Here is a 17,344-nt window from a genome sequence, read left to right on the forward strand (position 1 = left end):
CTAGAGGGTGCAAGGGATTCTGGCCTCCATGGAACTGAGAGATCCCAATGAGGGTCAGCCAGGCTTCTTGGTGGTACAAGTGGATAGCAGATTTTCATTTCCACCATTTGGCTCTGAGCAGTGAGTAGGTTGTGGAAGCGGTGCACCAGGGGTAATGCCTGGAGTTTGCTGAACCTATTTATAGCACCTTTACAGTCTTCCCTTGCAGTACCCTTCTCAAAAGGACAAGTAGTGCTGGGGGCAGTGAAGCCGATAGCCCCTCAGAAGTGGCAGGGACACTTCTTGGATACTATGAAATAGGAATAAGGGGGCTCCCTCCAGATTCATCTTGGGTCTTATGGGGGTCAGTGTGTCTCTCTAGGTTCCATGTTTCCACATGGAGACCTTGTGAAAGCTTTTGTCAGGTAGGCCAAGCAAGTTTTTAACCTCCCCAGATCTGACGAGTACTTCCCACAAACTTTCTGCATTTCTATGTGGGACATGCACTGCTGGTTCAGAGCACTCCCATTTGAGCCTGGTAATTGATCTCTGCATCTTTTTTCCAAAGTCGTAATGATGATGACGACGGTTCCCTGCAAATAGTGAAGCTGGGTGCATCTGTAACTGGATGACTGGCTGATTTCGGGCCAGTTTGGAGGCACTCAACAGTAGGTATGGCTGACAGAAGTGGTTTTGTGTACTGGAGTGCCTGGGACTGGGTCAACATGTGCAGGAGCTGAAGTACCTTGGAGTTCACTTTGCTTCAAGGGGCAGTATTTCTTCTGGTGGAGCTGATGTACAAGCTTTAGTCCCAAAGGTGGGAACTAAGGACAACCTACAGCTCTTCTGCTCAATGGCAGCAACTGTAGAGGTACTCTTTTGGATAAAGGCTCATGCATACCTCTCCAGAAAGCCTTACTGTCTTGTTGGGTACTTTGTTCACAACAGTTCATTGTGCATCTTTCCTTCCCTTGGACCTTGTGCTGGTTTTTGATGTAGTGGGACCCCCTGCCATTTTCTCAAGGGGATCCATCTGGACTCTCTGCTCACAAATTGTGGAGCATAATGCCTGGGTCTGGTGGCACAAGGATGGTGGTCCTGAGTGGAGACCTGGAATACATGGCACTGGAAATCAGATGGGTTTGCAGACCAAGGCTTATCTTTCATTACTCTCTTCAGCTCCTCAGTACCTCTCCACTCTTACCTCTCCCTACACTCTTCCCCGGGAACTCTGTTCACTAGCTAAATCTCTCTTATCTGCACCCTTCCTTATCCTCTGCAGCAGATGAATCCAGAAACTGGTGGGTTGTGTCCATCTACCAGCAGGTGGAGATAGAGATAACTAGACTAAAGATAGAAATACCAGACAAGCAGCCCCTTCAGTAGCCAGTATATCTCTATCTCCAGCAGGTGATGGACGACATGTCTTCAGCTCCTGCATTCATCTTCTGTGGGGCATTTCTTGGGCCTTTGCCAGTTGAGAGTGGGGGCGATTGGCTGATCGGTGCCATCCTTAGGGGCATACCTGGTCTCCAGGTCCTTGCCTCACCCCCGAGTTCCCCTATCTCCCGACTGTGCTGCTTTCTGGCTTTGCCTCCTCACCAACCATTAAAAAAAAAAAAAAATTCCTCTGAGGCACTAATTGACAGCCGGCTTTGACTGCACACAAGCATCAGGATCGCTGCAGGGAGGAGCTCCTTATCTGTTGGGAGACCTGTGATACAGCCCTGTATGGTGTGGGCCGCTCTTGCTCCCCTCGTGGTGAGTACTGATTTTGGGCTTCTCGTTTCTTTCATGGCTGCCTAAGTGGTTAAGCGTTGTTCTCCGAGGACAAGCAGGCTACTTGTTCTCACGACTGGGTTGACGTCCACGGCAGCCCCTACGAACCGGAAGAAAAGTCTCGCGGGAGGTAGCGCACGTGGGGCACGCCCACCGTGCGTGTGCGGCCGTCTTCTCGCCCGTGCGCGCCTGCTCAGTTTCTGTTTTTCCGCGCTGGAGAGAGATGCAGTTTCGTCCCTCCTAGTCAGCCCCGGAAAACCCATTTCGCGGCCTTGTCCACTATTTCTAGTGTGCGCATGTTCGCGCGTTTGTTTTATTGTGTTAAAAAAAAAGTCTCCTTTCCGTCGAGTTTTCTCTTTTCTTTTCACGTCGTCACGTCCCTTTTTCTTTTTCGTTGTGGCATTTTCACCGCCACCGTCGACGGTTTTGACTTCACCGATGCAATTTTTCCGTTGATGTCCTCGAAGGTCCCAAGCGGATTTAAAAAGTGTGGTCGGTGCGGCCGGCAAATCTCACAGTCCGGTACTCACGCTTGGTGCCTCCAGTGCCTTGGGCTGGAGCATAATTCCAAAGCGTGCACCTTGTGTCTCAGCTTGAAAAAGTGGACACAGGTGGCGAGGCAAGTTCTTCGGGACCGTCTTTTTGGAACTTGCGCCGGCCCTTCGACATCGGCAGCGGGATCTTCGGCATCGGTACCAGTATCGACGTCTTCGGCGCCGACCATGGCATTGATCCCAGGAGTACAGGTTCCCTTGGCCCGACGACCTGCCAGCGATGGCGGCGGTGAACGGCCGAGTGGGCAATCCGCTTCGGCTGGTCCTGCCGCCCAGGGCCATTGGGACCGAACCCTGTCGGATCCGACACCCAGAGGGCGCTGGGACTCCACCTCCTCCTCGTCCATGCCACGGAGCGCCGATGACAGGCATTGGAAGAAGCTTGTGAAGAAGCACCGTCATCGGTCGCCCATGGCGCATGGCTTGGGTAGCTCAGGGACGTCGAGAGATTCGATCCCTAAGAAGCACCCACGCCAGGAGGAGCGCTCCCCCTCTATTGAAGAGGTGTCAATGAGCAGGTCGTCATGCGCAGGTCGTCAGGTACCCCGGTACCCTCTCCTGGACCCGGACAGCTTCGAGCACCGATGCTCACACCGGCTCCCCAGCCTCTCCCGACAACGGCCCTGGACGAGTGTCTCCGAGCCATCCTTCCAGGTATCATGGAGGGGCTGATGCGCCAGGCCCTACCGGCACCGGGGGTGCTTGCGCCCGCTGGCTCTAGCCCTGTGATGTGGTCTTCGACACGATCTCGATCGCCACTCAGGTGGAATCCCCGTTGACGTTGATGGAGGGAGCTTTGTCCCCGCTGGCGCGGGAGTCCACCTCTTGGCACCATTATCGAGAACGCGGTTCCTCGGGGTCGAGACGGGCCCGGTTGCGGACTGAGCTCAGAGAGCTCATGTCCGACACCGAGGAGGAGGCCTCGTGGGGGGAGGAGGAGGATCCCAGATATTTCTCCTCCGAGGAGTCTGTGGGTCTTCTCTCCGACCCCACGCCTTCACCGGAGAGGAAGCTCTCTCCTCCAGAGAGCCTCTCCTTTGCCTCCTTTGTCAGGGACTTGTCTGTGAGCATTCCCTTCCCAGTGGTCACCGTGGATGAGACGAGGGCTGAGATGCTCAAAGTCCTTGACTATCCATCACCACCTAGAGAGTCTTCCACGGTACCGTTACATAATGTCCTGAGGGAGACACTGCTTTGGAACTGGTTGAAGCCCCTATCTAATCCCACCATCCCCAAGAAAGCAGAGTCCCAATATAGAGTCCACACGGACCCGGAGTTGATGCGGCCTCAGTTGCCATATGACTCAGTGATCGTGGACTCTGCTCTCGAGGGCCAAGAGTTCGAGGGATACCGCCTCGGCGCCCCCGGGGCGGGAGTCTCGCACTTTGGACTTGTTTGGGACGAAGGCCTATCATTCTTCCATGCTCATGACCAAGATCCAATCATACCAGCTCTACACAAGCATCCACATGCGGAACAATGTGCGGCAACTGGCGGACCTGGTTGACAAGCTCCCGCCGGAGCAGTCCAGGCCTTTTCAGGAGGTGGTCCAAGAAATGGATCTGCAAACTCCAAAATGGACACCAAACAAAGCAGATACGTATGTGGAAAACAATATTTAATTGATATGGATCAATAAAAAATTAACAAGCCCGACACAGGCCGTGTTTCTCCCCACTGGGCTGCATCAGGGGCTACAAAAGAAACAATCATATAACAATTAGAACAAATATAAAAGCAGGTAAACATAAAAATAGATATAAAATAGTTGTGTGGCGGAGCCGGTGGGGGGAAGAGGGGGTTGGTGGTTGGGAGGCGAGGATAGTGTTGGGCAGACGTATACGGTCTGTGCCAGAGCCAGTGGTGGGAGGCGGGGAATAGTGTTGGGCAGACTTATATGGTCTGTGCCAGAGCCGGTGGTGGGAGACGGGGCTGATGGTTGGGAGGAGGGGATAGTGCTGGGCAGACTTATTTGGTCTGTGCCCTGAAAAAGACAGGTACAAATCAAGGTAAGGTATACACATATGAGTTTATCTTGCTGGGCAGACTGGATGGACCGTGCAGGTCTTTTTCTGCCGTCATCTACTATGTTACTATTCTGCTTATAATCGAACGAGAAAAACGCCCAAGTTCCGACCTAAATCGGGAGATAGACGTTTATCTCACAAAAACGAATAACGCGGTATAATCGAAAGCCGAACTTGGACGTTTTCAACTGCACTCCATCGCGGAAGCGTACAAAGTTGACGGGGGCGTGTCGGAGGCGTGGTGAAGGCGGGACTGGGGCATGGTTATCACCCGAACAGAGATGGGCGCCTTTCACCGATAATGGAAAAAAAGTATGCGTTTGTAGCTAGAATATAGGGCACTTTTCCTGGACCCTGATATTTCACGAATAAGGCCCCAAAAAGTGCCCTAAATGACTAGAATACCCACAGAGGGAATCGGGGATGACCTCCCCTGACTCCCCCAGTGGTCACTAACCCCCTCCCACCACAAAAAAATGATGTTTCACAACTTTTTATTTTCACCATCAAATGTCATACCCACCTCCCTGGCAGCAGTATGCAGGTCCCTGGAGCAGTTGTTACGGGGTGCAGTGGACTTCAGGCAGGTGGAACCAGGCCCATCCCTCCCCCCCTATCTGTTACAATTGTGCTTCTTAATGCTTATTAGTCGTCCAACCCCCCAAACCCACTGTACCCACATGTAGGTGCCCCCCTTCACCCCTTAGGGCTATAGTAATGGTGTAGACTTGTGGGCAGTGGGTTTTGAGGGGGATTTGGGGGGCTCAACACACAAGGGAAGGGTGCTGTGCACCTGGGAGCTCTTTTACCTTTTTTTTTGTTTTTGTAAAAGTGCCCCCTAGGGTGCCCGGTTGGTGTCCTGGCATGTGAGGGGACCAGTGCACTACGAATCCTGGCCCCTCCCACGAACAAATGCCTTGGATTTATTCGTTTTGAGCTGGGTGCTTTCATTTTCCATTATCGCTGAAAAACAAAAACACCCAGCTCACAAATTGTCGAATAAAACATGGACGTCTATTTTTTTGCGAAAATACAGTTCGGTCCGCCCCTTCACGGACCCGTTCTCGGAGATAAACGCCCATGGAGATAGACGTTTTTGTTCGATTATGCCCCTCCATGTAACATTAGATAATCTTTGGACATTGATTGTTGACTTTGGGAAAAACGTTAATCCCCCAGATTCAGAAGATAAAACAGGATGTTGATTTGGTAGAAGAGAAAGTTAAACAATTGAATTTACAAGTTGAAAAGCAAGCAAAAGATAGTCAACAAGTTCAAGAAATACAAAATACTATGCTTAAAGACTTAACAAATTTAAGAAGAAAGACAGAAATATTGGAAAATTACTCTAGAAGCAATAATTTGTGATTTACAAATTTTCCTTATTTATCTTCTGTTGCTCCAAGAGAGATGTTAAAAATATATTTTAAGGAAATTCTTCAGATAGGGGCGGAGAATATATCCCCATTTGCGCAAGTTTATTATCTGCCTTCTAGAAATCAACAATTACAAGAAAATCAACCCATAGGTGTAACGACTTTATTAGAAACCTCAGATACTGAACAAACTGTACCAGCTACTTTGGTAGCGACGGTGGCTTTATTGCCGGACAAAGTTTGGATATTAAAAATGTTTGATAAAAACTGAGAGAAACTTTTTAAGGGATAAAAAATTTCTTTCTATCCGGATGTATCGAGGGAGACGCAAGCACGTTGAAAAAGATTTCTTGAGAAGAAAGGATCCAATTGGGAGCAACCTTTTTTCTTAAATTTCCGTGCAAATGTCTAGCTAACTATCATTCTGAGAAATTTGTGTTTTATGATCCCTCCCAACTTGAGTCATTTATTACAACTAGAAGGGTAGTTGGAGTAGAACCTCCAATAATTAATAATGCTTGAGATAGTATATATAGGATCAAGCAGACGCCCGCTTACTCTCTTTAAGTATATGTTCTTTATTCTTCAGCGTAATCCTTACCTTGAACTCCCCATGTGGACTTATGTTGGGTTAATTGTAGAAAAATGTAACTATGATTGTTTCCTATGATGTTAAATCTTAATTAACCAAGTTTCTTAACAAGTTTGAAATACTTATATATATTTGCAAAACTTAAATAAATTTAAAAAAAACAAGTGAGGTGAAGGAAGCTATTAGGGCTAAAAGAAACGCCTTCAAAAAATGGAAGAAGGAACCGTCTGAAAATAACAAGAAGCAGCATAAGGAGTGTCAAAGCAAATGCAAGGCACAGATAAGGCCAAGAGGGATTACGAAAAAAAAGATAGCATTAGAGGCAAAAAAACATAGCAAAACGTTTTTTCGGTATATGAAAAGCAGGAAGCCGGCAGAAGAATCGGTTGGGCCGCTGGATGACCGAGGGGTACATAAGTAATGCCATACTGGGAAAAGACCAAGGGTCCATCGAGCCCAGCATTCTGTCCACGACAGCGGCCAATCCAGGCCAAGGGCACCTGGCAAGCTTCCTAAACGTACAAACATTCTATACATGTTGTTCCTGGGATTGTGGATTTTTCCCAAGTCCATTTAGTAGCGGTTTATGGACTCGTCCTTTAGGAAACCGTCCAACCTCTTTTAAACTCTGCTAAGCTAACCGCCTTCACCACTTTCTCCGGCAACAAATTCCAGAGTTTAATTATACGTTGGGTGAAGAAAAATTTCTCCGATTTGTTTTAAATTTACTACACTGTAGTTTCATCGCATGCCCCCTAGTCCTAGTATTTTTGGAAAGCGTGAACAGACGCTTCACATCCACCTGTTCCACTCCACTCATTATTTTATATACCTCTATCATGTCTCCCCTCAGCCGTCTCTTCTCCAAGCTGAATAGCCCTAGCTTCCTTAATCTTTCTTCATAGGGAAGTCGTCCCATCCCCGCTATCATTTTAGTCGCCCTTCGCTGCACCTTTTCCAATTCTAATATATCTTTCTTGAGATGCGGCGACCAGAATTGAACACAATACTCAAGGTGCGGTCGCACCATGGAGCGATACAACGGCATTATAACATCCTCACACCTGTTTTCCACACCTTTCCTAATAATACCCAACATTCTATTCGCTTTCCTAGCCGCAGCAGCACACTGAGCAGAAGGTTTCAGCGTATTATCGACAACGACACCTAGATCCCTTTCTTGGTCCGTAACTCCTAACGTGGAACCTTGCATGACGTAGCTATAATTCGGGTTCTTTATTCCCACATGCATCACCTTGCACTTGCTCACATTAAACGTCATCTGCCATTTAGCCGCCCAGTCTCCCAGTTTCGTAAGGTCCTCTTGTAATTTTTCACAATCCTGTCGCGATTTAACAACTTTGAATAACTTTGTGTCATCAGCAAATTTAATTACCTCGCTAGTTACTCCCATCTCTAAATCATTTATAAATATATTAAAAAGCAGCGGTCCTAGCACAGACCCCTGAGGAACCCCACTAACTACCCTTCCCCATTGTGAATACTACCCATTTAACCCCACTCTCTGTTTCCTATCCTTCAACCAGTTTTTAATCCACAATAGGACATTTCCTCCTATCCCATGACCCTCCAATTTCCTCTGTAGCCTTTCATGAGGTACCTTGTCAAACGCCTTTTGAAAATCCAGATACACAATATCAACCGGTTCCCCTTTGTCCACATGTTTGTTTACTCCTTCAAAGAATTGAAGTAAATTGGTCAGGCAAGATTTCCCCACACAAAAGCCGTGCTGACTCGGTCTCCGTAATCCATGTCCTCGGATGTGCTCTGTAATTTTGTTTTTAATAATAGCCTCTACCATTTTCCCCGGCACTGACGTCAGACTCACCGGTCTATAATTTCCCGGATCTCCCCTGGAGCCTTTTTTAAAAATCGGCGTTACCTTGGCCACCCTCCAGGATAAGTTGCATATCACTAGCAGTAGCTCCGCAAGCTCATTTTTCAATTCTATCAGTACTCTAGGATGAATACCATCCGGTCCAGGAGATTTGCTACTCTTCAGTTTGCTGAACTGCCCCATTACGTCCTTCAGGTTTACCGTGAAGTCAGTAAGTTTCTCCGACTCGTCCGCTTGAAATACCATTTCCGACACCGGTATCCCACCCAAATCTTCCTCGGTGAAGACGAAGCAAAGAATTCATTCAGTCTCTCCGCTATGTCTTTATCTTCCTTGATCGCCCCTTTTACCCCTCCGTCATCCAGCGGCCCAACCGATTCTTTTGCCGGCTTCCTGCTTTTAATATACCGAAAAAAAAATTTACTATGTTTTTTTGCCTCTAATGCTATCTTTTTTTCGTAATCCCTCTTGGCCTTCCTTATCTGCACCTTGCATTTGCTTTGACACTCCTTATGCTGCTTCTTGTTATTTTCAGACGGGGGGCGATCAAGGAAGATAAAGACATAGCAGAGAGATTGAATGAATTCTTTGCTTCGGTCTTCACCGAGGAAGATTTGGGTTGGATACCGGTGTCGGAAATAGTATTTCAAGCGGATGAGTCGGAGAAACTTACTGACTTCACGGTAAACCTGGAGGACGTAGTGGGGCAGTTCAGCAAACTGAAGAGTAGCAAATCTCCTGGACCGGATGGTATTCATCCTAGAGTACTGATAGAATTGAAAAATAAGCTTGCGGAGCTACTGTTAGTGATATGCAATTTATCCTTAAAATCAAGCGTGGTACCGGAAGATTGGAGGGTGGCCAATGTAATGCTGATTTTTAAAAAAGGTTCCAGAGGAGATCCGGGAAATTACAAACCGGTGAGTCTAACGTCGGTGCCGGGGAAAATGGTAGAGGCTATTATGAAAAACAAAATTACAGAGCACATCCAAGGACATGGATTACTGAGACCAAGTCAGTACGGCTTTTGTGTGGGGAAATCTTGCCTGACCAATTTACTTCAATTCTTTGAAGGAGTAAACAAACATGTGGACAAAGGGGAGTTGGTTGATATCATGTTTCTGGATTTTCAAAAGGCGTTTAACAAGGTACTTCATGAAAGGTTGCAGAGGAAATTGGAGGGTCATGGGATAGGAGGAAATGTCCTATTGTGGATTAAAAACTGGTTGAAGGATAGGAAACACAGAGTGGGGTTAAATGGGTAGTATTCACAATGGAGAAGGGTAGTTAGTGGGGTTCCTCAGGGGTCTGTGTTAGGACCGCTGCTTTTTAATATATTTATAAATGATTTAGAGATGGGAGTAACTAGTGAGGTAATTAAATTTGCTGATGACACAAAGTTATTCAAAGTTGTTAACTCGCGACAGGATTGTGAAAAATTACAGGAGGACCTTACGAGACTGGGCGGCTAAATGGCAGATGACGTTTAATGTGAGCAAGTGCAATGTGATGCATGTGGGGAAAAAGAACCCGAATTATAGCTACGTCATGCAAGGTTCCACATTAGGTGTTACGGACCAAGAAAGGGATCTGGGTGTCGTCGTCGATAATACACTGAAACCTTCTGCTCTGTTTGCTGCTGTGGCTTGGAAAGCAAATAGAATGTTGGGTATTATTAGGAAAGGTATGTAAAACAGGTGTGAGGATGTTATAATGCCATTGTATCGCTCCATGGTGCGACCGCACCTTGAGTATTGTGTTCAATTCTGGTCGCTGCATCTCAAGAAAGATGTATTAGAATTGGAAAAGGTGCAGCGAAGGGCGACTAAAATGATAGCGGGGATGGGACGACTTCCCTATGAAGAAAAACTAAGGAGGCTAAGGCTTTTCAGCTTGAAGACGGCTGAGGGGAGACATGATAGAGGTATATAAAATAATGAGTGGAGTGGAACAGGTGGATGTGAAGCGTCTGTTCACGCCTTCCAAAAATACTAGGACTAGGGGGCATGCGATGAAACTACAGTGTAGTAAATTTAAAACAAATCGGAGAAAATTTGTCTTCACCCAACGCGTAATTAAACTCTGGAATTTGTTGCCGGACAACGTGGTGAAGGCGGTTAGCTTAGCAGAGTTTAAAAAGGGGTTAGACGGTTTCCTAAAGAACAAGTACATAAACCACTACTAAATGGACTTGGGAAAAATCCATAATTCCGGGAATAACATGTATAGAATGCTTGTACATTTGGGAAGCTTGCCAGGTGCCCTTGGCCTGGATTGGCCTCTATCGTGGACAGGATGTTGAGCTCGATGGACCCTTGGTCTTTTCCCAGTGTGGCATTACTTATGTATTTATGCCCTGGAATGGCCCTGCTGTCCTTAGTAGTCTGATCTAGTTCACCACGTGGCTGGCCTTCCCCTTTTTATTACCTCAAGATCACGTCTCTGTCATGGAGGACCCGAACTTCACCCCTACCCTCTTCTGGCTTACGATCTGTCCCTTGAAAGGCAGTTCCTAAGGAACAGTGGCCTTTCAACCTCTGTCATTTCCATGCTGATAAGAGCCTGGAGACAGTCATGTCCTTGGTGTATGTCTGGGTCTGGTGGGTGTTTAAGCATTTGTGCACAAAGCATAAATTTCACCCTAGTGAGTGCAAGTCACTGATCCTGGAGTTCTCGCAGAAAGGTCTAGAGCAGGGCTGATGGTTTGGCTTTCGGCTCCTTGAAGGTGCAGGTAGTGGCTTTAGTGTGTGTCTGTCCCAGTGAAAAATGAGTTACTTGTTTGCAAGGTGGATATTGCTTTTTTGTGCAAGGTGAAGTAGATTAGGCTTCAATTCCAGCCTATTGTCTCCCATGCTCCATTTGAGCCTTTTCAAGTAGCCTTAGTGAAAGAGATTTTCCCTGAAAATGGTATTTTTGGTGGCTGTTTGTTCAGTCAGGAGGTTATCTGAATAGCAGACCTTGTCCTGCAGTGACCTCTACCTGTCCTTTATAGATCAGGTGGTGTCCCTTTGGACAGTACCTACATTCTTGCCAAAGGAGTCTTCCCATTCCTTGTAAATCAGCTGTTTCACAGCAAAAACAACCAGAAGCATCTTGGCAGGAACATCCTGTAGGCATGAAGAGACTTTCCTTTCATGTGTCTCCCTTCATGCTATGTCAGGGTCTACATAAAAAGCATGTAGCCTCTGTCATCAATAGCGTGATGGCCTCTTGGGTAGAGGTCTAGGTGACTGTGCCAGAGGACATCTACAAAGTAACGATGCGATCTTTTCTGCATTCCATTATGAAGCTCTACAAGATTGACCATTTCATGAACATCCTTGCGGCCTTCAATAGAACAGTGATTCAGAGAGGGCTTGTTTTCCCAACCCAATAAGTTACTGCTTTTGAATATTCCGTTGGTCTGTACTGGTCTAATAGGATAATAGGAAATTTATTCATACCTGTTGATTTTTCTTTTTGAGTGCTGCTAGACCAAGACTGTGGCTTACAGGGTATACATTTCTGAGCCTAGCTCTCCATATCTCTCTATAGTTCAAATGACTTTGTGAGTTCACCTTATAATGGTTGGTATTGATGGGGCACTAAATTGATGTGTAGCAAAATAGACCCATTTCTGCTTTGCAGAGTCATACTGGAGAATTCAGGTTCCACTGGCCCTTAAGCTGCTGATGTCACTAATACGTTTAGTATCTCTTTACCTGTATCTGTTGGTAGGATCTCAACCAGTTGATCAGGACTGGTCTAGCAGACCTCAAAGAGGAAATTTAACAGGTGTGAATGAACTTCACCTTTAAACCATCTTGTCATAAAAGGGTATGCTGTGTTTTGTGTAGCATTTCAGTAGATAAAAGTACTTTCTCAAAATACTGATTTAGGATCTACATCAAGGGTGTTCATTGTCAGTCCTTGCCCAGTTTTTTCAGGATTTCCATAATGAATATGCATACAACTATTTGCATGCAATGGAGGCAGTGCATACAAATATCATGCATCTTAATTGGGGAAATCCTGAAAACTTGACGGCAAGGGCCAATGTTGGATACCTCTAATCTACACCATTCAATACAGTTATGAAACAAAGCTGAAACAAAAGTAAACCATGATGGTTTGTGGTTATAAGTAAAGGGATGATAATAGCATTTGTATAGAGTTTGGGATTTTATTTTCTTCTTTGGGGAAACTCTACTTCATGACTTGAAAGTACTATTATCTAAACATTTCTAGAATGCATTCCATAATTGCTTTCATAGCCCTTGAATTTTAATATTTCTTTTCTTCAGAAGGAGTTGTGTGCAGCAGTGCCCTACAACAGGGAGAGAGTGAGAAGGCACCGTCGTCACCAACATGTATTCGCAAACGTGCATCTCTTGGTTCAACAGTAAGATTTCTTATGGGTTATTGAATACACCAATTTTTATGTTAACTGCATTGAACACTTTATACCTCCCATTCTTTGAAGGCCACAAATGGGTCTGAATTCTAGGATATTCATAGTGAACAGCATGTTGAATACATTTTGTATGCATTTCGCATGTCGTGTTTTTGGGTAGATCTGCCCAAAGTGAATAGACCAAATTAGGCTGGGGAAAAGGCACTCTCCCCCACTCCCAGACCTTGAAGTGGGCACTAGCCAAAGCTAGCTGGCAGGTAGAAAGTTCTTTACCTCCTTCCAGACTACTTGCCCATCTCCAATGTGCCATTGAGCATTGGGATTTTGGTGGTGGGAGATGGGGAGAGTGGATCTTTTTCTAGGGTTTAGAGCTGTTTTTATTTGTCATAACTTTGCTCGTTTTCTCCTTTTCATCCTCCACCCATTAAAAAAAAAATTAGCACACTGGAACTTAAACCACTTTGGATCAGGACTTAAGGAATGCGCATTTTTTTTCAGGCATAAAGTTATCCTGCTAGACCCATCTTGACCAATGGGTTGTCCCCATACCAGCATATTGGAGGTACAAAAAATGTGAATATTCAGTGACATCAATATTAGTGGTGCAGTCTGGAGCAGCTGAGTATTTTCTCTGCCTCTAGCAGATGGTGCAGATCAGACTGGTGCAACAGGCAGAAGGCCTAAGTCCTTAGAATGCAGACCATCAGTCTGTGGACTGCAGACCATCTCTGAGTTTTTGTTTGTTTGTTTATTTGTTGCATTTGTATTCCACATTTTCCCACCTATTTGCAGGCTCAATGTGGCTTACATTATGCCGTAATGGCAATCGCCATTTCTGGAATGAGAAGTACAAAGTGGTCTTGCATTAAAGTTCATAGGTGACAGATTAGATTAAGCAGTCAGGTATAAAGAGTTCATTTCCAAATGAAAAATAAAGTGGAATTGTGTTTAACGTTCATTAGAGATAAATGAGGCAGTCAAGTGTAGGGAGTTCGGTTTTGTCCAGTTTCGGTATAAGTTTTGTTGTCTGGTATTTAGGTTGGATCATTGTGGTATGCCTTTTTGAACAGGTTTGTTTTTAGTGATTTTCGGAAGTTAGTTAGGTTATGCATTGTTTTTATGACGTTTGGTAGTGCTTTCCATAGTTGGGTGCTTATGTATGAGAAGCTGGATGCATATGTTGATTTATGTTTTAGTTCTTTGCAACTGGGGTAGTGGAGATTCAGGAATGTGCGTGCTGACCTTTTTGTGTTCCTGGTTCGTAGGTCTATGAGGTCTGACATGTAGGCCGGGGCCTCACTGTGAATAAGTTTATGAGCTAGGCTGCAAATTTTGAACGCAATATGTTCTTTAAGTGGGAGCCAGTGTAGTTTTTCTCTTGGTGGTTTGGCACTTTCGTATTTTGTTTTTCCAAATATGAGTCTAGCCGCTGTGCTTTGGGCAGTTTGGAGTTTCTTAATGATTTGTTCTTTGCATCCGGCATAAATTTCATTGCAGTAATTTGGGTGGCTTAGTACCATTGATTGTATCAGGCTGCGGAATATTTCCCTTGGAAAGAAAGGTTTTACTCTTTTGAGTTTCCACATTGAGTGGAACATTTTCTTTGTTGTATTTTTCGCGTGGCTTTCTAGTGTGAGATTGCGGTCGATTGTGACTCCGAGAGTTTTCAGGCTATCTGATATAGGAAGGGTGTAGTCTGGGGTGTTTATAGTGGTGGGTTTGTTTGTGTTGTATTGTGATGAGAGGATGAGACATTGTGTTTTTTCTGCATTGTTTTAATTGAAATGCATCCGCCCATGAATTCATGATTTGGAGGCTATGTTTGATTTCATTAGTGATTTCTGTTAGATTGTGTTTGAACGGGATATAGATCGTGACATCGTCTGCATAGATGTAGGGATTAAGGCCTTGGTTGGATAGCGATTTGGCTAGAGGTGTCATCACTAGGTTGAATAGGGTCGGTGAAAGTGGTGATCCTTGGAGTACTCCACATTCTGGTTTCCATGGTGATGATGTGTTCGAGTTTGATATTACTTGGTATGTTGTTGCAGTTAGGAAGCCCTTCTCCAACTGAGTACGCATCCTCCAATCCCAAAGTATTCTAGGATGTTTAGTAGTATTTTATGGTTTACTATGTCGAACGCGCTGGACATGTCAAATTGTAGGAGAAGTATGCTGTTGCCAGTTGCAGTTGCTTGTTTGAATTTGGTTAGGAGAGTGATTAGTATTGTTTCAGTGCTGTGGTTGGATCGAAATTCTGATTGTGATTCATGTAGTATTGAGAATTTGTTTAAGTAGTCGGTAAGTTGCTTGGTTACCATGCTTTCCGTTAGCTTGACTTCCAGAGAGATGGATGCTACCAGGCGGTAGTTGGTTGTTTGCTTTTTTCTTTGAATCTTTAGGTATTGGGTTAAGTAGTATGTTTCCTTTGTCCTTAGGAAAGATTCCATGTTGAAACATGTAATTTAAGTGTGACGTGAGGGCTGTTACGAAGCGTTGAGGGGCGGATTTTATTAGGTTGTTGGGGCATGTGTCCAATTTGCAGTGGGATTTGGTGAACTTGTTGATCGCTTGGGTGACTGTTTTGTCGGTAAGTAAATTGAAGTTTGTCCAGATTCGGTCTGCTGGGTATTCATCGGGGATTGGGTCCAGTCAGTCAATAAATTTTTCGTGGTCAGTGGTAATAAGTGGTAGCGTGCTTTGTAGCTTTATAATTTTCTCATTTAAGTGTTTAGCAAGGTTGTCTGCTGAAGGGGTGTCTATGTTGGTTGTGGTAACAGGTGTGGTATCTAGTAGTTTGTTCACTAGTTGGAAGAGTTTATGTGTATCTTTGTAGTCTGGACCTATTTTGGTTTTGTAGTATGACCTTTTGGTTTGTCTTTTTGCATATTTGTATTTTCTTGTGCTTAGGATGGCAGTGCCTCCCCTATCCTGAAGCCCTGAATTGGTCTATAGGCTCTTTAGACAGTGAGCAGGAAAGAGAGCAAAGCTTCAAATACTGATGTAATTCACCTGGGGACAAATGACCTGGCCAACAATAGGAAGTTTACAGCACAGAGAGTGTTCCAAAAGCTTGGGGAAGGACTGAAATCTTTGGTCCGGACTTTGGCTTTTTCTGAAGTAGTTCCTACAAGGGGGAAGGGAGAGGAAAGACTACACAAAACAGTGGGATTCAATAAGTGGCCCGAGTCTTGGTATAAAGAAGAAGGTTTTAGATACATAGGCGTATGGAGTAATACGTGGAGGAATAACAGGCTGTACTGTAATAATGGGCTACATTTTCTGTGACAGGAAAAAGGATCCTTGGGGAGAAATTCAGACATTATGTTTCTAGACATTTAAACTAGAGGGTGGGGATGATAAAGGGAAACAAGGGAATTCAGAAAGTCACCCCCAGAATAAACCTGATGGCAAAGAGAAAGGTTGACTAAATATAGAAAAGCACCTAAACTCACTAAGCACATGAAAAGCAATGCGCACAAATGCTTGTAGTCTAGGAAAAAAGGTTTCAAGACTTGCAAGCCCTAATGTTTGAAGAAAACTTGGATATTGTTGTTGTTACAGAGACGTGGTTCAACGATTCCCGTGAATGGGATGTGACCATACTGGGCTATAATCTTTTTAGGAAGGCTAGAGAGGGCTGAAGAGGTGAGGAGTGGCGCTGTATGCGAGAGACAATATCAGAGTGGCTGAAATGCAGGGAACCTGGGAAAAGGAAGAAGCTTTATGGATCATCCTGGAAAGAGAAGATGGAACCTGCATCCATACTTGGGGTTATCTACAGACCTCCGGCAAAAATGGAGAAGTTAGACAAGGATCTGATAGGTGATGTTCAAAAGATTGGTTTGAAAGGGGAGGTGCTACTGTTGGGAGATTTCAATTTGTCTGACGTTGATTGGAACATCCTATCTGCAGAATCGGAAAGAAGTAGGGAGATTATGGGTGCCTGTCAAAGTGCCTTGCTCAGACAAATGGTGACTGAATCCACGAGGGATGGGTCAATGCTGGATCTAGTGCTCACCAATGGAGGAAGTGTTTCCATTATCTGGGTGAGTGCCCACCTATCTAATAGTGATTATCACACGATTATGGTTTGATGGGCAAAGGTGGAGTGCGGACGCACAAAACTCAAATTACTGGATTTCAGACATACTAATTTTGATAAAATGGGGGAATACCTTGAGAAGGCGTTCTTAGCGTAGGAGAAGTGGAAAATCAGTGGTTAAAGCTAAAGGTTGCTATAAATATGGCAACTGATCTTTACGTGAGGAAAGTAAACTAACCAAAACCAAGAGGAACAGGAAGCCTATATGGTTCTCCAAACAAGTAGCTGAAAAAATAAGAGCAAAAAAGGCTTTGTTCAAGCAATGGAAAAGAAAGCAACAAGAAGATTACTGAAAAGATTATCTGATTAAACTTAAAGAAATGAAGAGGAAAATACGGCTAGTGAAAGCGCATGCAGAAGAAAAAATGGCTAAAGATGTAAAGAGGTGACAAGATCTTTTTCAGATATATTGGAGAAAGGAGAAAAAATAGGAATGGATTTGCAAGACAAAGATAATGAGGGGCTATGTGGAGATAAACAATTACTTTGATCTTTACAGAGGAAAATCCTGCAGAAGGACCATGGTTTGCTGCTGAGGTAACATCTGGAAATAGAGTGGATACTGCGCCGTTTACGGAAGAAAGAGTTTATAAACAGCTTGAGAATCTAAAGGTGGCAAAAGCTATGGGGCCGGATGGGATACATCCCAGGATACTGAGGGAACTCAGAGAGCTCCTGGTG

At 44.9% G+C, this 17,344-nt stretch overlaps 1 protein-coding gene across 2 annotated transcripts in view; it reads left to right on the top strand.

Moving 5' to 3' along the window:
- HMMR (hyaluronan mediated motility receptor) overlaps positions 1-17,344 on the top strand; it is a 731,570-nt gene that overhangs the window by 55,173 nt on the left and 659,053 nt on the right. For both annotated transcript variants that reach the window (XM_030213533.1, XM_030213534.1), the window contains exon 3: positions 12,449-12,546. In XM_030213533.1, the coding sequence (XP_030069393.1) occupies positions 12,449-12,546 (98 nt within the window). The remainder of the gene's footprint in view (positions 1-12,448; positions 12,547-17,344) is intronic.

This window comes from Microcaecilia unicolor, chromosome 8 (genome assembly GCF_901765095.1).
Source record: "Microcaecilia unicolor chromosome 8, aMicUni1.1, whole genome shotgun sequence".
In the NCBI taxonomy this organism is placed as follows: Eukaryota; Metazoa; Chordata; class Amphibia; order Gymnophiona; family Siphonopidae; genus Microcaecilia; species Microcaecilia unicolor.